The 22,943-nt window shown below is 34.4% G+C and overlaps 4 protein-coding genes across 7 annotated transcripts in view; 3 read left to right on the top strand and 1 right to left on the bottom strand.

The window, feature by feature from the left end:
* The first annotated feature begins 166 nt into the window (after positions 1-166).
* LOC130656985 (cytochrome c oxidase assembly protein COX20, mitochondrial-like) lies at positions 167-6,080 on the top strand. 2 transcript variants are annotated; one of them, XM_057459935.1, is made up of 4 exons: positions 167-321; positions 4,655-4,760; positions 5,221-5,284; positions 5,949-6,080. In XM_057459935.1, the coding sequence occupies exons 1-4, from the start codon at positions 262-264 to the stop codon at positions 6,052-6,054; spliced, it is 336 nt and encodes a 111-aa protein (XP_057315918.1). In that variant the 5' UTR covers positions 167-261; the 3' UTR covers positions 6,055-6,080. The 2 variants fall into 2 exon arrangements, with proteins under 2 accessions (XP_057315918.1, XP_057315919.1); XM_057459936.1 differs by lacking the exon at positions 167-321 and adding an exon at positions 363-3,537.
* A 993-nt stretch (positions 6,081-7,073) lies between these two features.
* Positions 7,074-22,943, bottom strand: part of LOC130656978 (HEAT repeat-containing protein 5B-like) — a 31,658-nt gene continuing 15,788 nt past the window's right edge. For all 3 annotated transcript variants that reach the window (XM_057459927.1, XM_057459929.1, XM_057459928.1), the window contains 17 exons: positions 22,226-22,576; positions 21,874-22,063; positions 21,268-21,603; positions 21,015-21,197; positions 20,569-20,763; positions 19,676-19,779; positions 15,918-15,995; positions 15,741-15,809; positions 14,855-15,034; positions 12,102-12,307; positions 11,865-11,989; positions 11,250-11,464; positions 10,434-10,746; positions 9,668-9,953; positions 9,179-9,392; positions 8,053-8,266; positions 7,074-7,487 (listed from right to left, as the gene is read on the bottom strand). In XM_057459927.1, the coding sequence (XP_057315910.1) occupies positions 7,171-7,487; positions 8,053-8,266; positions 9,179-9,392; positions 9,668-9,953; positions 10,434-10,746; positions 11,250-11,464; positions 11,865-11,989; positions 12,102-12,307; positions 14,855-15,034; positions 15,741-15,809; positions 15,918-15,995; positions 19,676-19,779; positions 20,569-20,763; positions 21,015-21,197; positions 21,268-21,603; positions 21,874-22,063; positions 22,226-22,576 (3,576 nt within the window). In that variant the 3' untranslated portion in view covers positions 7,074-7,170. The remainder of the gene's footprint in view (positions 7,488-8,052; positions 8,267-9,178; positions 9,393-9,667; positions 9,954-10,433; positions 10,747-11,249; positions 11,465-11,864; positions 11,990-12,101; positions 12,308-14,854; positions 15,035-15,740; positions 15,810-15,917; positions 15,996-19,675; positions 19,780-20,568; positions 20,764-21,014; positions 21,198-21,267; positions 21,604-21,873; positions 22,064-22,225; positions 22,577-22,943) is intronic.
* On the top strand, positions 13,112-14,861 carry LOC130656981 (TWiK family of potassium channels protein 7-like). The gene is made up of 2 exons (XM_057459931.1): positions 13,112-13,730; positions 13,957-14,861. Exons 1-2 carry the CDS (start codon positions 13,127-13,129, stop codon positions 14,610-14,612), a joined length of 1,260 nt encoding a protein of 419 aa, XP_057315914.1. The 5' UTR covers positions 13,112-13,126; the 3' UTR covers positions 14,613-14,861.
* On the top strand, positions 16,401-18,395 carry LOC130656983 (probable G-protein coupled receptor 21). The gene has a single exon (XM_057459934.1). The coding sequence runs from the start codon at positions 16,818-16,820 to the stop codon at positions 17,829-17,831; it is 1,014 nt and encodes a 337-aa protein (XP_057315917.1). The 5' UTR covers positions 16,401-16,817; the 3' UTR covers positions 17,832-18,395.

Raw genomic sequence — 22,943 nt, 5'->3', positions numbered from 1 at the left:
TGTTGCTTTTTTATCAAATACCTTATCGGTAAAACAAAAGTCGGCAAAAAGTAACTAAATTCTAAAATTTAGTCTACAAAAAATGATTAAATTTCGTCCAAGTGACTAATATTTTTGCCGACTTTTTACTTTTGCCGGCTAATTTTTTTGCCGACTTTTTTTTACCGATAACATAAGGTACCTTATTTTCTCATGATGTCATGCGCGTGTTATGTTTTGAAAAGTCGATTCCGTATTTTTCAACTAATTTTTTAACCAAAGATGGCAGAAAACGAAGAACACGCATTGTTTGATCCTCCAGCTAAAAAGCAAAAGAAGAAGGTATGGCTAGCTAGCTATGGCTTAAATTCAAGGAGTTGTCCTTAGGCTTTTAAATATATGCGGAAATATTTTGTTCTACAACACAAGCGTAGACACATTTGAAAAAAAAACCCTTCAGCTCCATACCATGTTTTCCTTTCCCTTGAGAAGAAAACAGTGACTTCATAAAACTTTTTGAATGTTTACATTTTTCGCAGTAAGCCCTTTTATTTTTTATAATTATATAGGTAAAAAGGTACATGCGCTAGATGAAGTTATCATTATCACACGAAGATATCATTAAGACTTTATGTCATTCAGAAGTTAGGCCACCATCAAAAATATGTTGTGTTCGCATCCTGAAGACCCTGCAAAAAAGAGTCGGGCGGGCGGTCGGGCGTATTTTTTTCAGGGATTTTCAGATCGGAGCAAGCAAATTCGTTCCCAGGGCCAAAACAGTATAGCGCCACTCGACATCGTTTGTAGACCATTGTTCGCCGCCCTAAACTGTCAGTAGCCACAGGAGTGCCCTAAGGGGCCGTTGACAAACAGTTTTCTTGCTAGACTTGGACCCCTTCCTCCCAGCTTCTTAACGGCAAGCCCATTTCCCCTAACTTAGTTTTCGTCTCCGTTAATGTCAAATTTGCTGTTAAATAGAAATTTGCCCCCTCCGCGCTTTACGGAACAATTTTTGTGGAGACTTATAATACGAACACGAGATACATTTTTTTAACAACCAATTCTAGATTATGGCGGATTTTTACTGTGGAAACATTTTCTAATTTGTCGAATTTTTTTTCATTTTCCCTAAAAGAAACAAAAAGGGCGAGAAAGTGAAATTTGTCTCCATTTTTATATTTTTAACGGACAAAGCATTACCCCCTCCCCCCCTAACGGCCAATTTGCTGTTAACGGAGACGAAAACTGTTCGTCAACGGTCCCTAAAGGAATTAATTTTTACGAAAATCAATTTTTGTAAGTTTTTCTCAATTTTGCATGAATTATTTCTGGCAAAAAAAAAATTTCTTTTTAATAATAATTTTTTTCCGTTTTTTTTTCCGACTTACCGACTCAGGTTTTTATTACCAAAAGTGAGTCGGTCGGAGGACTCGAACACAACAAATTTTTGATGACTGCCTTATTCATATTGACCATCTACACTCGATAATAATAGTAAGTCTCACCAATATTTTGGTGGAAAAAAATGGACTGAAAAAGACCTTTCTTTGCCTCTTGCATATTTCTGACTGCTACGCAGTTGTTTTTAGAGCGTGGAAGGGCTTACTGCAGAAAATACATGCACACAGGCAACAAGTATAAAGAACAGACCACAACAATTAAAGAAGTCAAGTTAAAAGGCAACTTACTTTTTGAAAAAATTAAAACATGATGTTAAGAGAAAATGATAATTAATAATAATCCATTCCAGCTACTTTTAGATTGTTTATTCCTTAAGTCTATAGCCAGATGAAAGGAAATAGTCAATTTTCTTTATGCGGTCCTTCTTTATTGCCTGTAAAGATGTGCGCACATATAGGGAACTTTGTAAACATTTGCAACTCATCCATTCGGTGATTGACGTCATAACAATTTTTGGAGGTTTCCGTATTTTAGGTAAAGAGAGTGCAAAGCTAGAGACATTTTGGAGTTTCAAGAACAATGTTAGGAAGTTTACACAGATAATTTTTTGAGCAAAATCTAGATAGCTAAGCATCATTTCCAGACAGATTTTGTTGTCTTTACCTTTCGTTAGCTAATTATTCTTCCATTTCCACATTTTTTAGCATTATTCCCCCTACGAACTAGCTTTGTTTTCACCCTGCGAAATTTTAAAAATGTCGGATGTAGCACAAATGTGATTTGCCAGTTAAGCAAAATGTCAATCATCACTACGGCAACAAAGCTGAACCGAATCGCTGAATACAGTCAGCCTCCACCACTGAGTTTCTTATAAACGATTACTTGCATAAAGCAAACAGGAGAGGAAAGAAGAAATTCGAGAGAAGAAATTCGACGTGTAAGAAATGCATTAATCGCAAATGGATACAGTCATAAAGTCATCACGCCAGTAGAAAATAAAACAAAGAGAAAATGCAAGGGAGACAACAAGAAAACATCAGAGAATTTCATTGCATCAGCATTCCTACCCTTTGTACCAGGTACTAGCGAGATCCTTCGTCGAGTTTTAAGGCAACACAAGATCAAATGCATTCTTAACTCTAAAGACACCCTAAGAAGCACTTTGTCTAAACCAAAAGACAAAATAAACCTGGAAGAACAATGCAATGTTGTTTACGAAATCCCGTGTAAAGATTGTGATGCAGTGTACATAGGCGAAACAAAAAGAAAGTTTAAGCAACGAGTACAAGAACTTATGCGCGCAGTGAGAAACGGAGATGTGAAGAAAAACGAAATTGCGAACCACAGCTGGAGCAGAAGTCATCAGTTTAATTGGGATGAGAAGAAAATCATTGACAGAGAATCCAGAACAATGGCCAGGAAAATTAAAGAAACTATCAACAGTGTAGCACGTAACAAACACATAAACAGCATCTCGTATCAACTTCCTGAGATTTGGTTACCAGCCCTACAGAAGAAGTAGTTACCTACATCTAGGTCCGAAAATGTTAATTACCGTAATTAACTGTAATTATCAGCTCGTTTCTGATTGGTTAATTTTTATGAATTTCGATCCTCTGCAATTATATAAATACATGCTCAACATCATTTTACTTTGCCCGATGATGGGAGAAGGATCTTCCGAAACAGACACTGAACAGACAAACCGAAATAATATCTTCAATAATAAAGCAATTTCTTTAGAAAATGTGCAAAATTAATTAACCTCGTTGAAAAATGTTTTACTTTACCTCTTAACAGTAAAGGACGAAAAAGGGAACTTTAGCTCCTTGCTCTATGTGTTCTGAACGTTTGAAAAGTGTGGTATAGGGTACTGTCCGACATTTCACATAAATAAAAGCATAAAATTCACAGACCATAAAACAATGTCGTATAGCTATAAGATGAAAGATAGAAAGATAAATATTTGAAGTTATTTATTTTTAAATTTTAAACTCCCAGGCAAAAATATTAAATTTGATTCGCTTTAGCGTTCGCGGGATTTTGATCACTGGTGTCTGCGCATAAGTCAAATCGACCTCGTCCCCCCATCAACAATCAGTGGCATGGCAGCAGGAAAGGGGATTGTAGCAATATTCCGAAGAGATGTGTTATTGTGTATGATTTAATTTAAATAAGAGTTTTTATTATGCAGTGATTCTATTTTTAAGAAGAGTTTACAGAAATAATTTTGTTGTTTCAAGTCTGTAAAAATGATTCGGTAGCATGAAAAAAGAAACTCATTGACCTTGGAATTCGCAACTCATACACTACTAGAATATTTCCCATACCCATTTTAAGCTTGATCATATGTGTTTTTCATAAGCATATTCCAAAAAATTTTTTGTCATAAGCATAACCTAAGCATATTTTGAGCCTGAAAGCATCCTTAGCCTCATTTTAAAATTTCAATTGCTTATAGAAAACATGTATATTCCTAGCTAGTGGGGTTTTTGTAACTTTCCTCCTGACCAAAAGTTAAAAAGGTACACAAAACCAGACAGAAATTGAAAATTCACAGAAAAGTAATAAGATATGTTTAAAAATTTATTCAAAGGACATACCCTGAAGTTCAAAATCTATGCGATTACATAAATGCCATTTCAAAACAGATGAAAGTTTGAAAGCATTTTTTTCTGCCATGGCGGACCTGTATTAAATGTTATAGAAACCCACATATTCCACAAAAATTCGCCCTTCGCTAAAAAATTGGATAAAAATGTATGACATTTTCTATTTCGTGCGTCTGTACCTCAAAAATTATTGTGAAGAAACTTTATTGGGATTTGAAGGTGGACAAAAACTTATTTTTGCAACATGAATCATTGAGGTTTTACAATAATTTATGATCTTGCATCATAAATTGTTGAGATTTTATTAATTTCTTTCAACTTTTTTTAGATGTTTTTCTCTTAATGAAATGTTTTTCATGAATACCCCTGCATTTTTTGTAAGAATTTTTCTTTGGAATTTTTGCAATAGATTGAGTTTCTTATTACATTAGACTTACGAAGGTAGATTGCATTTTGAAGCACGTTATTGCGATTTTGAGCAATAACTTTATTAATTTATATTCACATTAATTAAAGCCACAATAATTTGCTTGCAAAAATTCAAGTGTGTAAATTTTCTCTTGCACGTGTACGCACACCCACATAGACCACATGCAGGTATTATTAATATAGAAGTAACTTCATCATAGAGAGCAGGAATCATGGGAATTCGTTCTTTTTAGTGGGACTTATCACATTTTATCTCAGAAACACCATGCGTCCGATCTTCGCTTTTATTTGGTATAAGTTGCGGTTTAACTATTGGTCTTGGTATGGGTTTGTATTCCAGTAGGTAAATATTTTGTTTGTTCAATTTTTGCTTTTGTCTCTTTTTTGTCACCCAATTTAAAAGCTGTTTAGACACAGCTCAATTTTCTCGTTGCTGTTTTGCATAAATTATTGCGTTTTGCATTAATTATTGCGTTTTGATAATAATTTGACGGTTTTTTTTACATTTTTCAACTTTTTTCATGACTGCCAAGTAATTTTTTTTCTTACCATTTCAATAAATAGTTGCTTATTCTATAAAACAATAAAATTTTCTTGCAAAAGCTACAATAATTTTTGTCCCCAAGGTTTTTTGCGATCGGTTTTAGTAAATTGACATTACCTATTAACTCTTTTTATCCCAACTTCATTGCGAACGCTTTTCAGGTTTTTTATATTTCTTCACAAGTTATATATACCTTTAACTTTAGTGGCTGTCTAGCATGTGCGAGATTCGGGAAATGTTTTTTTTCTTTCTTAGAACGTATTAAGAAATCTTGTGATATTGCAGTTGGTTCCTTCATTATGACGTCATTGGGTTCATGGTATGTTTTCTTGTTATAGCCTCTCCTGTAAAACCTTGCACGGATAAATTAGGCGTTTGTTAGAAAATATGACTATGTAGAATCACGAATAAAAGTAACAATCTTTTCTCTCCTATAAAGTGTCGTCATCAAGATTTAGGATGTACGACATAAGGGCGTGCCGAATTTAATTGTTAGTTATATCAAAATTGGTCCAAAAAAAAGAAAACTCGTTTTTCAACAAATACACAGGGACAAACAAATGTTCAACATGGTGTTAAATCAAAAATAATATCTTAGAAATTATTCAAAAAATTTAAAAAAATTCTTCTTATTTAAAAAAAAGAATTCGTATTGTTTACATGTCAGGAATTTTAACGGTAAGAAATTTTTTGCGATTAGAAAGAATCGCGAAATTTTGTGATTTTGCGGGAAACGGAAAGTAGTAGCCGGAATTAATTTTTGCGAAATAAAAGTAAGCTTAGTAATATTTATTGCGAAGCAGACACTTGGCTGTTCATGGTTTAAAATTTAAAATTTTGCAGAATAAAATGTCTGTAAGGGATTTTCATTTCATAAGAATTGACATTAGAAACTTCTTTTAACTTGCGAAAACGTTTTTCATATTTTTATGGTTGTTAATCCATTCAAGGTTTTAATAAGGACTACTTTTTCTATGTTGTAGGAGTTACTGCTATTATTCGAGATGGCAAAGATTTCAAAATATGGAAGCTATTATCAAAGTTATTGACGAGAAAAACAGAAAAAATGAAGAGAAGGAGAGAAGGTAGCGTCCACCATTTGTTGGTTAGAGAAATTTATCCAAACTTGACGCAGATCGTGTGTAAACTTTTGACACTAAACCTGCGTTCACATATTCGTACTTGCCAAAGCAAATCGACGACCTCAACCTTAATGATTTTTTGCGAATAGAAAATTTATGAGTAAGTAGCTATAAAAAAAGTCTTGAACGTGAAATACCTACCTCATCGAAGAAACATTTTTTAACCTGACTAAATTTAAATAATTGGTCGCACGTAAATAATTTTGGAAAAATTAGTCACTGTAGTCACTTCTCTTAGATTTAGCTGCAAATTTTGTATGTATATATATGTTCAACTATTGTTGAGCAATAATAATGAATTTCATGTTAGAATACCAGTTCGTTCTTTAAACATATCAGCTGTACCACAAAACCCGAGGATAACGCTTCATTAGAAAACAAAAGTCACGCGTTGTCGATTTTAACGTTAGATTTCGGATACCATAACCGAACAAATTTTCAAAAAATCGTATTTCGCGAGGATTTAATTTCGTGAACTTGGTTTTTCTTAAATTTTCGAGAGGGAGAAAGAAAAGTGCAAGGTCCAAAATCACTTACAAATCCTCTTTGTCATCAAAAACATCAAAAATAGTTTAGCAAAATAATCCTTCCAATCAAGTAAACAAAATATAAAGTAAAAAACGACAATAGAATTGCGTATGGAATGAAGTCTCTCGAATATCTGGAATTCCAAAGAGCATATGTTCTTTTCTAAATAACACTTGTTGACACATTGTTGACATAAACATGATTTTAATATTTTCATCCATGATTTTAATATTTTCATTACCAATGCGTGGTTTTTACGATTACCTTGATGTTTGGAATCTCCATGAAAATGTGAGGGAAATGGGTAGGCAATACCGTGTATACCTAATGGATAACAGTGTTTCCATCAATGAAATGACTATTCTGTATAAATATTCGGAATAATAAATTTAGACCAAAGTAGGCCTTATTTATAAAAAAGATATGTGAATAAAGTCATTTATTTAGTTGTCAGCTATTTTTTGAAAATTCATATAAAATTTATTTATTTACACACTTGAAAAGTTCTCTTATCTATTCACGCATTCCTTCTTGTTCATTTAAAGTTACTGAAGTCCATTTTCAGTTTTATTTGTGGCTGTGCTGGCGCCGATGACTTATTCATCTCCATGTTCTTCTTTGCTGTTTTAATCGCTTCGTTGGCTTTAATACCTGCGGTCAGTTTGTCTTTTAATTCAGGCGTACCACCCATAATTGAACGGAATGCAAGTGGATACAAAGGTCCAGTCGCAGTTAATCGTTGTATACAAAATTCGTGAAGTGATCGCGAAAATCCGTTCGCTTTACTCAGTGATGATGAATCATACAGAAGATAAATCAACACAGGAACATATATTGACATCATATGAACACCTGTGAAAGTATAAAATTGTTAGCGAATTTCACTGGAATTCTCGCAATTTTTTGTTGAGATTTTTAAAGTTTGCCTTACGAAAAAAAACATGAATGAACTTGAAATGTTATCGACGAATCTTTCCATCTTTTAGTGTATTTGATGACATGCGGTTTTCAGGGACGTATTTAAGTTTAATAATATTTTGAACATATTTACATGAATAATAATGCTTAGCCAGCTGATTAGCCTGATTATTATTCACACCAGCAATTTTAGCGTGTAACTAATGATGCCATAACTTCGCATAAGTAGCTAAAGACTCGAAACTATTAAGATCATTCAGAAAAAATAAAAAGATTCATAGACAACATTTCAAGTTATTTCATGTAAAATCAACTTGTTTTTCTATCCTCGACACTTCTTTACCGGCTTAGAAAACAGCCTCGCTTGACTGTGACTCTTCTTTTTTTAAGAAAGGCATTATGTACCTTCATACGAAAGCCCGTCTAAGCGGATTTTTGAAAACTTTTCAAACAAGGTTCAGCGTACATTTTACTTTACTAAAAAAAAAAACGTTCTTACGATTGCTATCTTCCACCATTGCTAACACAATTTCGATCAACGATATACTTTCTTTGCAAACCGTTAATTCGACGTCACACGATGGTTTATTAGTTTGAGCTTCTTCTAATATCCCAACCACGTGCGGTACACACTGTCGAATGAACGGTATGGATATATCTTCGTCCACGCTTTTCACCATGCTCTCGATAATTTTTAAAGCATGCAGACGTAACTAGAAAAAATGTACGCAGGTGAAATTATTATATTCACTAAAGGATTGTTCATATATATTTAAAAACTAGCCATAAAGTTTATTATTGTTCTGAATATAGAAAAGGTTATATTTTATTTCTCACTTAGACTTTTTGTTACGTGAACTAATTTTTTAGGTCGATAAAAAATACTTTCACGGGTATTAGTTTTCGCGAGTGACGTTAAAATCCAACATTTTTGAAATAGAGCATTTTTCTCAATAAAGTATTCACATAATTCTTCTTTTAATTATCCTTTATATGATTTTGGCAATAGTTACCGTCCACGATTTCGAACTCACCAAGGGCCATAGAAAAATGTTCGAAAAATCGGGGGTTCGGGAAATCGAGGGTTGGCCAAAAAGGAAAAACATTAAATACGTGCTAGCATGATATTTTTTAGGCGGTAGATTTTAGGATTTTTAATACTTAAAGAACTAAGAAAACATACATTTTTCATAGTAATTAATTCCCTCATCATTATTGTAATCACAACCATAAATTGCAGAGAAAAAATAGAAATCTGGGGTAAAACATAAGGCTTTCTTTATGCCAGTTGAATTGACCACAAGAAAAATTGTACTGTATTATAAAAAAATATTTCGCGAAATTAGCCAAAATCCGCGAAAAGCGCAAAAATTAACACACGTGACAATTATTTCCAGTAAAGAAAGTTATTTTATGAGCTTCTGTGCTACAATAAAACAAAAAAGCCGGTGTTAATAGGATTAAAAGAACATAAAAATTCTTTGTAATAAATAATAATAGAACAAGAGTAAAAATAGCAAGTGTAAAGCTAAAATTTACGGAGGCCGTAAAAAAGAAGATGAAGAATAAAGTTGCTTTTAAGAAAAAACCTGTGTAATTCTTTGAGTAAAATTAAATGTACAAACCTTTGCGGGAGCATATTTAATGACATCAACAAACACTTCGATACAATCTGCCAGCAACACCGTTTTACTCACAGCTTGGTTTGGAGTATGTAAAATAAACACAGAGAAGGAGAGTAACAAATTTTCCCACAAAGCAAGACCAGGCGATGACGCATCTTTCAATGCAGTATACCTGACACACTCTTGTGGGACTTGAAGTAATGACATAAATGAACTAAACAAAAATATTATTTTCATTTTTTAGGGTTAAGTTGGCATTACTGAACGTCTGTTTGGATGAAATCTTAACGAAATGAACTGCCCAGTAATTTATAATTCATTTATGAAATGAGAACAGGTGTAAAGGTTAATTAAAGAGAGGGCGGGGGCAGTAATATATGAAATTTTCTTAAGCATAAGACTAAGAAAAAGCGTAGTCAAGTTTGCATTTCAGTTTTGTTTGATATAAAAGTTTGATAAAAAAGTTTCAAAATCTTACTACACACATACCTTTGAATAATTTTTTCCCAGCTTTTAACGCATAACTCATTTCGACCATGTTCAGAGGTTATCACTTTTTTAAAACTACGTATAATTTTTTCCAATGCCAGCTTTAATTCGCTTACATTCTGAAATGATTCATCAAGACCGACAGCGATATATTTGAGTACTGTCGTCGACAAAAACACGATTGTCGGAAGGCAAACAAGACTTGCGGATGGAGAACACAGATCAGGTAGTTGCGACAAAATGGAAGTGATATGCGACAACAACTTTACAGAAGACGGACTAAACTCTAAATAAAAAAAACATCTAAAAATGTCTTCTGTGATAAAAACAGTTTATGTATCATAACACGAGTAAATTCGAAATACACGGGGTTACACTAGAAATACACGGTACAGAAATAAAAACGCGATAGCACAAAATACATACTAGAAAGTACTAAAAAGACACGTGAATACATTTACCACACACGCAACAGCAGTGACAACGCACGCGACAGCATTAAAAACACACGAGACAGCACTAAAAACACGCGATACAACAGTAAAAATACACGAGACAACAGTAAAAACACACGAGACAACAGTAAAAACACACGAGAAAACACTTAAAAACACACGATACTACAGTAAAAACACACGAGAAAACACTTAAAAACACACGAGACAACACTAAAAACACACGAGAAAACACTTAAAAACACACGATACAACAGTAAAAACACGCGAGAAAACACTTAAAAAAACTAGTATGGTATTTCTTTACTTACCGTATTTTCGAGAATTTGATTTTATCTTCTGAGTGCTCTCTGGCATGACTGAATGCGCATACTTTGTGACCATGTATGTACAAACCTCTAAGATGGAGAATACCACACTCTTTTTTGGCACTAACTCTTCTTCTCTTCGCTCTATATATTTCTTTGGTTCAGTATCATCTTCAACCTCCTCTCGCGAATTTATTTTCTCGCCATAAGCTTGCGTGCACTTAAAAACTATATCTAATATGGTTTGCTGGATGCGAATTTCTTCATACGATAATAACAAACGGTATAGGACAGTCAAGAGTTCAATACATAATTCCTGAAAACAGCAGAACACCTGGTATCTGTAACGTAATTTAACTAAACGTTTTCGCAAGTGCTCTTAAACCAAACTGTCATTTAGTCAGGAAAGTTTATCAGCCGCCTTAAGGTGCGCGTGCTTTACATTAAATAAGAGTGAGGCACGACACACGAATTTCATGCTAAAACCTAAGACCCAATACTCATACACCGCTACCTGTGCCCAGGTAAATTTTTTTCACACGGTTTAAACGGCGTACTTGCGGCAGTTAACTCGATTTAGTTGGTACGGAATTAGATGGCCTAACGAAGTAAAGTCACGCGATGGAAATCTCCAAAGGAAATTCCCCGTGGGTGTAAACTCACTTCAGACGTTTTTCCCAGAATAAATACATCGCATAAACAACCTCATTCCATTCAACTGGGGACTAAAGTTGTGGCGTTGCAATTGCAAATTTCAGACATAGTTTGTCTCGGGTATCACCTAGAGTATGGCATCTCAGTTTTCTTAAAATGACTTACATTCTTATGAACAATACGCGTTCTACCAAAATTAGATTCCAACAGTGCATTAACAGCATCGATGCAAGTCTCCACGGTTCCTTGAGGATAAGTGGCCATGGGTGAGCACATTGCTTCAATACATATCCCTGCGATGAGGTGGAAGCGATCACAATTTATTTCTTCATGAGACTTCTCCAACGTATCCATGGTCAGCCTAGCTGGTACTTCGTCGCCTTAAAAAACAAAAACTAATGATTAAAAGACTGGTACGATGAATACACAACTCGTCACTAATCATAGTAAAGCATTAATTAATCCAACACGAGAAAATAACGACACATACAATTATCGGCTATTCACTTACGTTAATTTAATTAAGTGATAATTTTATGCACGGGTTAATTTTCTGGCCTGCGCAGATCGTCAATATTGACTTACAGGAATTACAGTATTTGGATTTACAATAAATGATGTTTAAACCGACGCTGTATCATAAAGCATAAAAGCGAGCTTGTAGCCAATATAATTATAACTGTCACTGAACAGATACATGTGTTTGAGATCTTCGTAGGCGTTCTAACAAGCGTCCTTTCGCGCGACAAAAACATAACTGTGTGTTAACAATAACATTACCCGCTCCGATAACAGTGTCTTCGGGATGTTTGAATGCCACATTTGTCAACCAGAGAGCGATGGCATGAATCATGGGCGGCCATGCTTGTTTGTAGTGAGATCCCACTTCCTCCACCATCTCGGCGCTAAAATATTAAAACACTGGAAAACTTTAAAATGCCACTTCTGTGACCATAAACAACAATTTAAATACAAGGTGGAAATTACAAAACCACAAAGAGTAGTGTGAAATGTTACCTGTAGAACGTACCTCCTTCCGGAGGTAACTGGGATGCATACTGCACAGGAAGAGTCAATAACACATAGTCACGTGCAGCGCCTATCCAGTGTTTCACCAACAACTTTAAATCCTTCTGAACTAGATCGAGTAAACTTGAAGTGGTGTATTCATCTTCAGATGGTTTGCCTGATTCGCTCTCATGTTTTATTGCCATGATGTAAATCTAGTTCGAAAAATAAGAAAATCACATAGTTAATATGTAAATAAAACAAAGCTATCGAAATGAAAGGGAAAACATTAGAAACGTGAATATAATTATAATTATCTTACAAATTTGAACATTACATGATGTAAATCTACTACTGCCAAAGATAAGAAAATCACATAGTCGATCAATATGTTAAGGGAACAAAGCTCTTGGAAGTTAGGCTGTGAATGACAAAATAATACATCTAATAGAAACGCAACTACGATCATCTTGCAGATTTGAAAATTATATAAACTATGAATCATCCAAGGAGAATCAACTGTATTTCAAACATAAGTAGTTTTCTCATTTAAATTTCTGTTTTTGTTTTTGTTGTTTTTTTATAGTGAATTCTTGTGTAAATATTTTTAATTTATCAATTCATAAACATATTAGAGGGAAAGTTCTGCCATACCCGACTATCTATGACAGAAAATTTGTGGGAGTTACTAAGACAGTAACAACCGCCCATTCTCAATCTCCATTTCATGCAAACACACCGAAAAGAGGCTACACGCGGTCAACAATCATTACTCAAACAAACCCACAAAATCGAAATAAAAAAAATAAAAAAATATCTTAGAGATTCAAATCAAAATTTATTGAAACAAATTCTAACATCCTTTCTTTGCCAATTATAATACGATATCACAAGTATGTGAACTTGCTTCGATTGTTCAAAGCAATTTCACTTACAATAACATTAAGAATGTAGAGCAAATGAGAAAAAAAAATGTTTAATTATTACTTGTTTAAAAAGTTGTATACGGTGAAATAAATATTTAAAAGAGGATTATGGCGAGTGTAGATCGAAAGTTTATATCTCGTCAGAAAATACCACAACAAAATCAGTTCAGTTACATCTACGACAAGACATACAAGCAGACAGCCTTCGTGAAGAGAGAGGCAGAAAGATTTCGAGTGGAAAAAATTATATCTGAAGTGCAGAACTACAAGAGCGAAAGTAGAAAAGAGCTTTTGAAAAGTTTAAAAAAACAAGCATTGAAGTTGCTGTGCTACTTTATCATATTCCTTGTTTACATTTTACTCGGCGCCGTAATATTTTTCTATATCGAGGAGTGCTCTGGCGCCGATATAGCGGACGATAAAGTTAGAAGCAAAGCAGATACAGCGAAATTTTTTAAAAATACATGTCAGATACTCTATGATGACGAGTACAAACTTATAAACATATCATCTGGTGCCTCTTTAAACAAGAATGAATCCACGAAAACGAGTTCTGCAGAACATAACAACACTTTCATGATGGCGTGTATTAAAATCATGCAAAACTCATCCAATGTCATCAAGGAAACCAAATTGATGACGTCATGTGACGTTACAACAACCAAAAGTCTTAAATATATAACCTTCGCCATGTTTACTATACTCAGTATAGGTAGGTTAACACGTCTTCCAAGCTGATCAGAAATGCCTTACTTATAGATTAACTAGTAAGCCTGTGAAAAATCCATGGAAATCATTAAATTATATCGCATTTGCTATTTCGGCCAAAAACATTTCATGCATTCTTTACATTCCTGTAATGTGTTACGGACAAAATACGGGCATAAGGATAAGATTTACACTGTACTATTAAATACGTACAATTTTTTCTTGCGTAGGGTATGGAAACACAACGCCCATCACGACCATTGGGAGGGGTGTACTTATTTTATACGCCATCTTTGGTATACCTATAGCAGTGACGATGTACCGTTTCACAGCGAAACTTTTGGTGCAACTTCTTACCTTGTTGATAAGATGCATTGATAAAAAAATACACGGCCGACAGAAAGCCGACGACAGATACTTGCATTTAAAAGTTCTGATGATCAGCCTCGTTTTCATGCTGGTGTTTGTTGCTTTCTGTTGCTCGCTAACAATGAGAGAGGGGACAGAGAAATGGACGTTCGCAAGCAGTTTCTACTTCTGGTTTGTCAGCTTAACTTTAATCGGCTACGGAGATCTCACATTCAGTCAGAAAACACAGCTAGAAAACCCTCCGTATTTAGTTTTCTCATTTTTAAATATTTTATTCGGCTTGGCTTTATCGGCCACCATTATTGAAGCATACGCCATGACTTTACGTAAAGGTGGCAATTCTATTATTACGCAAGAAAAAAATGAGATTGAAAACAAAGAAGAGCTTGACGCTGATGTCGGACACATTCTACTTCAGCTTGGTATATTCTCCATTGACAAAGTCGAAGCAGAACGCTATATAAGCACGGCGCATGACGTACAACTTATCGATAAAATAGAAGAATTATCTGTATAGAAAAATGCCAATCAAACTTTCTACAGCAACTAAGATCTTTTACTAACTTTCTGGTCACGTGGGAGGTGGTGGATTAATATGATTCCGTGTAGAAAAAACACCAAATACATTCTTAACTATACATCAACATATTTCGATTTAGGAATTTCCTATTAGTTTTCCCAACACGTATGAGCGCTCCTTGTGAAAATTTTAATCATTTTGTCTCCATTATCAAAGTGTAAAGATGTTAAACATTTTACCTGTGCCCAAGCTTTCAAGACAGCTAACGTTTGTAACGTATACGCACTTTCGCTATACACCAACTTGGAGAGGTCATCTGACGAGTCGATTTTTTCTAACGAGTTCACTAAAAGTTGTTGAATTCGACGCACGTCATTTATATCACGTGATATTCCACATCCAATCCATGAAGAGCATACCTAAACGAGAAAATAATTATCCGCTTGGATTTTGATGTAAGTTTTGACCGCAACCAAACTCTTTCAATAATACTTCTATGTTTATAAAAAACACCTTCTGTCTATGATGTCATCAAATGGAACAAGCAATGATCTAAGCCTAAATCCTATTGGGACTTTTGGTCTGTGATAAATAAAAGGGCACCCGCCTTGTAGTTTCTTCTTAAGAAAAGCAATATTTCTAAAACTTTGCCAAATATAAATCCTAGATTTTCTCTCATATTTTAGCAAAAACATATTAAAAATACATTATGGCGATCATTACTGCGGTACATCTTATGTGTGATGATAAATAGAGGAATATAAAAAAACTAAACGATAGCCCGTGGATAAATCCACGGGTTCGCCCGTCCTTTAAACTTACCCGTCGTAACAAAGTGAATAAAAATATATCGCATTTGATATTCATGCGAATTTTAAAAATTTCGTGTTTCTGTTACGGGAAGCGGATTTCGTGAACAGACAGACAAAATACGGTTATTATTAAAGGATTGAACAATATAAGTGATAAATGATAAGGAATTCACTTTTTGATTTTTTTTGTCCAATTTAAAAAGTTACGAGACATTTAAAGTGAAAATATTTGAGTACGCCGTAGGTAAAGATGAACTTGTGTTTCGTCATACTTGCATCTCATAGTTTCTTTTAAGGAGGCAGGAAAACTCACCTCACAAGCCATCGCTCGAACATCAGGGGGTACATTATCAGCAAAAGCAGGTCGCAGAGCAGTTCCAACCTAAAAAACAGTTTAAAAAACTTTTAAAAATATACACCGCGCGATTACATAAACACTGCTACAATTCTTCTCAGTCTAAAAGCAAGTAGAGAAACCCGTGCGACTAACCTGTGCTTGAAACTGCTCCAGTATTAAATGACCTGGAATGTCCGGGTCCGGCACATTCGCGAACAAAACCACGACGTCCTAAAAGTAAATAGAATGACGAGAAACTATATGTTATATATACACACTTATATCATAAAAGCGCAACCATGTATAGATGATTGTACAAGCGTTTCCCTTTAATTTTCTTCAAGGAAGTTTATTTATTTACTTATTTGTTTATTTATTTATTTATTTATTTATTTATTTATTTATTAATTAGTTTGTTTCTTTAATTCTTTATTTGTTTGTTTGCTTATTTATTTTGTAAAAAAATTTCTAATATGGTTAATAAAAACGATTAAAAAAAGAATGAGAATTTATTTTGCGAGACAGCCTAAAACTTTCTGTATAAGTATTCAAACTTAATCCCATTTTGTTTTAAAAGAAGTTTGCTTTTCATTGCAAACTATATTGGATATCGTGAAGTGTCTATCTTTTGATCGAAACTTGATTAACTACAATCAATACAACATAAAAAGAACATTTCAAGAGTAATTTTCATTATTTATTTTATTTCATTATCGTTACTATAATTCACAAAAATCGAGTTGAGAGGAGAAGCGTTTGTTGAAGACTTGTTAAAGAAGAACACTTCTCTTCATCAACCTAGCAACCTAACAAACAGAAGATAAATTTCCTAGGAAAGGCCTTCATATTTCTACCATAGATAGAGAACATCTGGAAAGAGAAAATTTTGAAGACAGAAAGCAAAGAACAAATAGACCGTGTTATAAATATCAACAGCTGCAGATAAACGAGAAAATATCAAGTGAAATAAAAGAAGCTGTATACATAAAATTCTTTTCAAACAAATTGGAAAACAGATGCATTTGACACGTGTTGGAAAAATACAGGAGAAACATGCAGAATATCGTATGGAATTTCTTAAGTCCAACTTTAGCTGGTCTTATAATCTTCAGTAACATTATAGAGATCATCATAATCGCCCGCTTGAAAGAAAAACTTCACTTGTCGATGATATATATTCTGAACTTATCAATCTCAGACCTCCTCGTCGGGCTGGTCATTGTTGCAATTAAGATAATATACTTTGCAATGCAAAACAATCCTCAATTGATTGAGAACAAAGCTTTAGTTGAGTTTTACTTTCTTCTTCTATTCCTCTTCTTACGTTTGTCACTCATCGTATCAGTGTTGAACCTAACCGCCATCACTGTGGATCGCATTTTAGCTGTGAGGAAGCCATTATGGTATCGCAAGTTAAAGCAGAAGAAAGCAATTTGCGTGAGTATCTTCTTATGGGTCACAGCAGCATCTGTGTTGGCGGTTTATTACTGTGGGATTCGATTCGATTGGATTTCTCAGCAATCGCAAACGGAGTACGAGCTTCTACTTTTTCCAATTGTTACCATCCCGGCCGCCGTAATTTTGTCACTATGTTACTACTTCATCGTCAGCAAATTGAACATGCAAAGAAAAAGACTGCATAACACAGGTCTCATTCTGCAGGAGACAACTGGTGATAAACTGATCACATTTAGTCCTGTCCCTTCAAAACATGAACACAAAAGACTGAAAAAGGAATGGAAAGTCATCAAGTTAGCCATCTCCGTGGTCTCCGCTTATCTCATTTGCTGGTTACCAATCTCCATTTATGGATTGTTAAAAGCATGTGGAGTTAGCCAAAAAAACATTGAAGACACTTTGTTTTTTGTCGCCATTATGAACTCTTTTCTGGACCCGATTCTTTATCTGCATCATATCCGCAATGAAATCGCTAAGTTTGGGAGAAAAATACTGCATCGTGTGGCTTGTACAGAATTTCATGTGGAGAGCGATCTACCTTCACAAACTGAAACTAAGTTTGAAAGAAGTGAGATTCCATTACCTCTTTCCTTTCAAAACAATCCATAAAATACGTAAGGAGAAGAGCATGCATTACACATTGGTAAGAAGAGCACGAAAAGCAAGAATGCAACAGAAGACATTGCAGTTCAGTTCTTCTGCTGGAAACATACAAAGCAGAAAAAACAAGAATAGACATGTGGAAAAAATTTTTCATAATTTTATATTCCTTTTGTTGCATAGATATCGAGATATTTCAAGTACCTAAAGAAATGCAAACAAAATTAAAGTATTTCAGATTAACCAGCGTGTGAATAAAATTTTGACATATTATTGAGTTGTATGCTGACATTATCCAATTATCTGCGAGTAATCACACAGAAAGCAAGTGTGGTGTTTTTTATTATCCAAAGCAATTTTTTCCCTTCCCTATGTTCTCTTTTTTTTCCAAAAGCCGTTTGTAGAAATCGCCATAATCCCGTGAACAAGTTAAATTGTGCTAAATAGCGCTCCAACTCAAAAGGTTCGAGGTGGGGCACTATTTAGATATAAAATGAAGTATAAACTTTCAAACAACAAAGAATAGCAGGGGAACTTTTTGCTACAATTTTTTAAAAAAACATTTATCTAGGCTTAAACTATTTTTTATTTTTTATGCATGGCTTTTCCCCCTTTATTTTTAATAAGAAACAAAAAAAAAGCGCTTAGTAAGCCTAGATTTGTTAATTTTTTTTCGTGATTTTTCGTATATATATTCGTATATGGTTTCTTAAGAATGCAAGGCGTTCAAGTACCAAATCTTGGGTTTGTTGCTATCTTTTTTAGTTGAAACTTGTATCTAACTAACAAGAACTAAACTACTACTGCACTTTATGGCAAAGATATAACTGCATAATCGTGTTAGAAAACATGCGATATTAAGGCAAAACTTTTTTTCAATAAGTAAGCTGCACTAAAATGTAGAGCTTCTTTTAATTTGTTTTCTTTAAACAGCCTTGTTATATAACAAAGAAATTACTAATTCTCTAAAAAACTGCGTTCGTAGGTCGAAATCATTTAAGGTGTAAAGCCTGGAATAGACGATACACTGGTTGTGATTTGTCTTTCTCTTACTGCTGGTATAATTTGACAAACATTTGAACATTTCCTCATTTTAGCATCCATGGTACACAAAAACACAAATTAACACATATTTTGTTGATGCAGAAACTCCCTAAAAATCTTTGTAAGAAAGTTGGAAACCTAACAATTTTTTATGGTCATAATAGCAAACTAAATCGTAGTCTTTCTTATTCAACTTTTGCCACGTCAGCAACTAATTGGCGACGAAAACCTCTTTAAACCTGAGTTGAAGTTTTATCACGTCGGCCCGTATCGTGTTCTATTATCTAATCAATCCAATGAAACATACAAAAAAGGAGTGAGATTTAAATGTTCAGACACTTAATCCACGACCTAAAAATTAATCCCTCTTAAATCTTATTACAAGCCAAAAACTTTAAACAGATTCGACAAAATTATAAATGGTAATGAGATTATGTATATCATATCTCTCGTAAATATTGAAATTCGGATCCAAGGGATTACAGCGCTTAACAGAGCGTCGTTAATAAGTTTGGTTTGCAAAAATTATACAACTCCCAAGCTAAGCAACATCTGAAAATTAGCATGGTGACTGTTTTGGATGTAGAACTAAATAAAAATAAATTTTATGAACTTTAAATACCCATGTTCAATTTTTGTTATGTTTTTTTCCATTTCTTATTTTCCCCAAGTAAAACTTGTTCTTGTAAACGTAAACTCGCGAATACATAAAAACTATTCCCGATACGATTCTTGTCGCTCGAAAAAATGTGCGAAATTCGATGAAAACATTCGATGACAAGTTTTGCTTATAAAAAATCGACACCGACCTGTAGAGTCTTCATCCCTTCTAATTTCAGCAAATCGTTTGTCGAAGTACCAGCAATGAACGCCATTCTCACAAGTTCTGACAGTTGTGTTACTAAAAACTCATCTAAACGAAAAAAAAAAAAAATTCTTACGGAAACTACTTTTTTTATAAATGGTACATTGTGCTTTTTTGGATTTTAAATGCATCTTAAAAGTTCAATAAAGGTGCTAAATATTCAGTCAATTTCCACTAAAATTTAGGCACATTGCGATAGGGGAAAGTCCTGTAAAAGGAACACCTCACATATTACCCGTGATTATTCCTAATAATCGTTAATGTTCTGTCGACAAACGTGACAAAAAACTGGTTCTAGTAAACGCACATTTTTTGTTTTGATACAACTATGAAGAATTAAATAGAGATTTTCTTTCCTTTTTAATGTATCCCGTGCTATGTTAAAAGGTCCCACACAAAGGCTACGTAAGGACTGCGGCCATATTGAATTTTTATCATTAACTACAATTTGTACAAAATTGTAAAAAAACCGTCAATTTTTTTCGTGTGAGATTTGGTCAATACTCTGCAGCCAGCAAGCTGAACAAAACATTTTTACACGCGTAAGTCAGATAGCATTACAAATTTGTTAGTCGCATAGCACGTCCGAACTACATAATAATTCACGTCAGAGGCCATGAAGCACTGAAGTTCGGGAGAAATGTTGATGATGACGCCAGCAACAATAAAACATTTTAAGAGTTTGGATGTAGCCAAATAACCGAAGTCCGCAGTGAATATTGATAAGCTTAAAATGCAAGAGTCTGCAGTCTTGTTTCATGCGAAGTTTGTCTCGATATATTTTGCTCATTCGATGTTACAAATAAATTTTACTAAAAATTTTCAAACGACACTAACCCGCTGGATTTTTTTCTTTCAACAACCTTGCATGTGTTAAATCTGTATGCTCCTTGTGGGCCTTGCAAACCTCTAAAATCATCCTTGTACATTCCATTGCAAACACACGTGTCGGCCATTTCGGTGAGATGGTAGGTTGTGGTGGGTCTTTGCTACTAACCACTATATTTCCTTCCTCACCATCATCATCATCCGCTAAAATGAAATATTTTTATTTTACTTCTCTCGGGTGTAAAACAGTAAATTTATTATTTAATGAGATGTTAGGTTTTATGCAATTGAATAGCAGAGTATTTCGTACACTAGTACAAATTTTTCATCAAAAAAATTATTCTGTTTGTTTAAGGGGAGTAGGAAGGGGGTAAAACTGGAACTCAGTTTCACATGCTTTTTCATTTGAGTCACCTTAAAAAAACATGCTGAAGTTAAAATGATAAAAGTCTCACCACCAACGGTAGGCTTTTCAGGTGCGTCTTCCACATTCGAAGCTAACAGGACTTGCTTACACAGTCCAAGCCAATGTTTCAATTCTGTCGCTGCACGTGCTTGCAACATGCTGGTGATTGTTTCACGGATGTGTTTGAGTAAGCGAGACTCAACTTCAGCATCTAACAAACTGAACAACAAACCTAAAAAAAGTTGAACTGCGTTGAAACGAATGCGTTACTGTAGCCGTGGTTACTTATGTGAGCAACTTACCTTCCAGACCCTTATTACCAATATACATCTTTTTTGTCACTTCTTCGTTATTTTCAACAATAGATTTACCCAACTGACAAATGTCTCTAGCTTCGCGATGAGACAGCTGCCTCATGCAATCAACACTAGCTCTTCGTAGGATCAGATGAGGACTTAACAGGTTCTGACAGAGATGAGGAACAAGCGTGTTCAAATTGACGACGTTGGGTGCAAATAAATGTAATTGCTGTAAACAACGTATCGCTTCTGATTGTACTAACGAGTCGGGATGGTTTTGCATGATTGAACAAGCCGTCATGCAGAACAAACGCGAGCGTTCCATGACCTTGGATGTGTCTGAGATAAAAAGTTGACAATCTGTTCCTAATTTACTCTCATTTACGACTCTACTGGATGCAAGGTAATTCAGAAATATGGCAGTACATAAAAGTTCTTATAGAACTTGATGATTTTAATAAAATATACACATGTATGTGTTCATAAGGAATACGAGGCTCTTAATTTCTTACATCCAAAAAACTCCAGAAAAGATTTTTTAAAGTTATGAAAAATCCAAGTTGTACTCAAAAAGTATGCTTCTTATTAAGAAACATGCATCGACTTTACCTTGCAGTTCTGGTCCAATAGCTGTGATAAGTGCTCCAATACATTTTCCAAGACATTGATGAACCTCGGTCATGAAGGGTGGTGTTTGAAGTAACAGGTTGATAACTGTGTATAGTGACTGGTCAACAAATGTACGAAACATTGGCCCTCCTGAGTCAGCTATCAATGTAAGACCATGCATTGACCAAATCTAAATTCAATTTAAAAAGCACTTTTTAATAAACAAAACGGTCCATCCAGCGTATTTTTCAACTAACAGTTAGCTGGTTATGTTATTTACGATCAAAATGCAAGTATATAGCAAGCGATATATGATCAATTTTTGTCAAGATTAATTTAATAAAACACGTACTTGCACAAGAGTTGACGATGCATCTTTTGCTAGCGCAATTAATATGGATACGCTGTTAACCAAGTGGTGTCCAGACCCCATACCGCCAACATATCTATGCAAACAGCCTAAAGCGAGAGCATGGCCAGTTCTGATGACAGCATCAGGAGTTTTCTGACATTTCTCAAAACTTGCTTGAGCTGTGGCTGCTACAAATTCTGGATCGTTCATCACTTGTGCCATTCTCCCCAGAGCTTCGCCAGCAGCACAACGCAAGATATTATCTGTGTTCGCTAATGCATCCTGCACCAAAATGTTTGCATGGGATCGTACACTCTCTTCTCCAAAAACAGATTTGTTCTCAGCTAAGTTCTAAAACCGCAAAATTAAATTACTTTAAATGCGCGATAAGTAAGTACCTCCTTATAAACGGAAATAATATCTCCCTTTTGTGATTAAATATTTAATTAGATTACACCAGGTGCTTAATTAAAGGGGGTAACAGGGGATGCTTAATTGAAAGGAGTGTTCATTTAAAAGAAGGTACTAAAAAGAGCATTCATGGTATATCTACAGAATTTGTGGTTACCAGTAAAAAAAGGAGAATCCTAAAATAAATTTAGCAATAAAATGATTGCAACCTAGCCTAGACCTTATGTTATAATGCAAGTCAGATGTAAGAGAGGCCAGACCAAGGTCCTTTTTACAAAAGTTGGCCAGCTATAGGCTGCAAAGTCAT

The sequence above is a fragment of the Hydractinia symbiolongicarpus genome, chromosome 9, assembly GCF_029227915.1.
Source record: "Hydractinia symbiolongicarpus strain clone_291-10 chromosome 9, HSymV2.1, whole genome shotgun sequence".
In the NCBI taxonomy this organism is placed as follows: domain Eukaryota; kingdom Metazoa; phylum Cnidaria; class Hydrozoa; order Anthoathecata; family Hydractiniidae; genus Hydractinia; species Hydractinia symbiolongicarpus.
The sequence above is the reverse complement of the archived record's forward strand: the minus strand, read 5'-3'. Positions and strand labels throughout refer to the sequence as shown.

Coding starts and splice junctions, on each gene's coding strand:
- LOC130656981 (XM_057459931.1), top strand. CDS start 13,127: ATGGCGAGTGTAGATCGAAAGTTTATATCTCGTCAGAAAATACCACAA. Junction 13,731..13,956: donor GTTTACTATACTCAGTATAG/GTAGGTTAACAC, acceptor TTTCTTGCGTAG/GGTATGGAAACACAACGCCC.
- LOC130656983 (XM_057459934.1), top strand. CDS start 16,818: ATGCAGAATATCGTATGGAATTTCTTAAGTCCAACTTTAGCTGGTCTT.
- LOC130656985 (XM_057459935.1), top strand. CDS start 262: ATGGCAGAAAACGAAGAACACGCATTGTTTGATCCTCCAGCTAAAAAG. Junction 322..4,654: donor CTAAAAAGCAAAAGAAGAAG/GTATGGCTAGCT, acceptor CGTTCTTTTTAG/TGGGACTTATCACATTTTAT. Junction 5,285..5,948: donor ATGACGTCATTGGGTTCATG/GTATGTTTTCTT, acceptor TCTATGTTGTAG/GAGTTACTGCTATTATTCGA.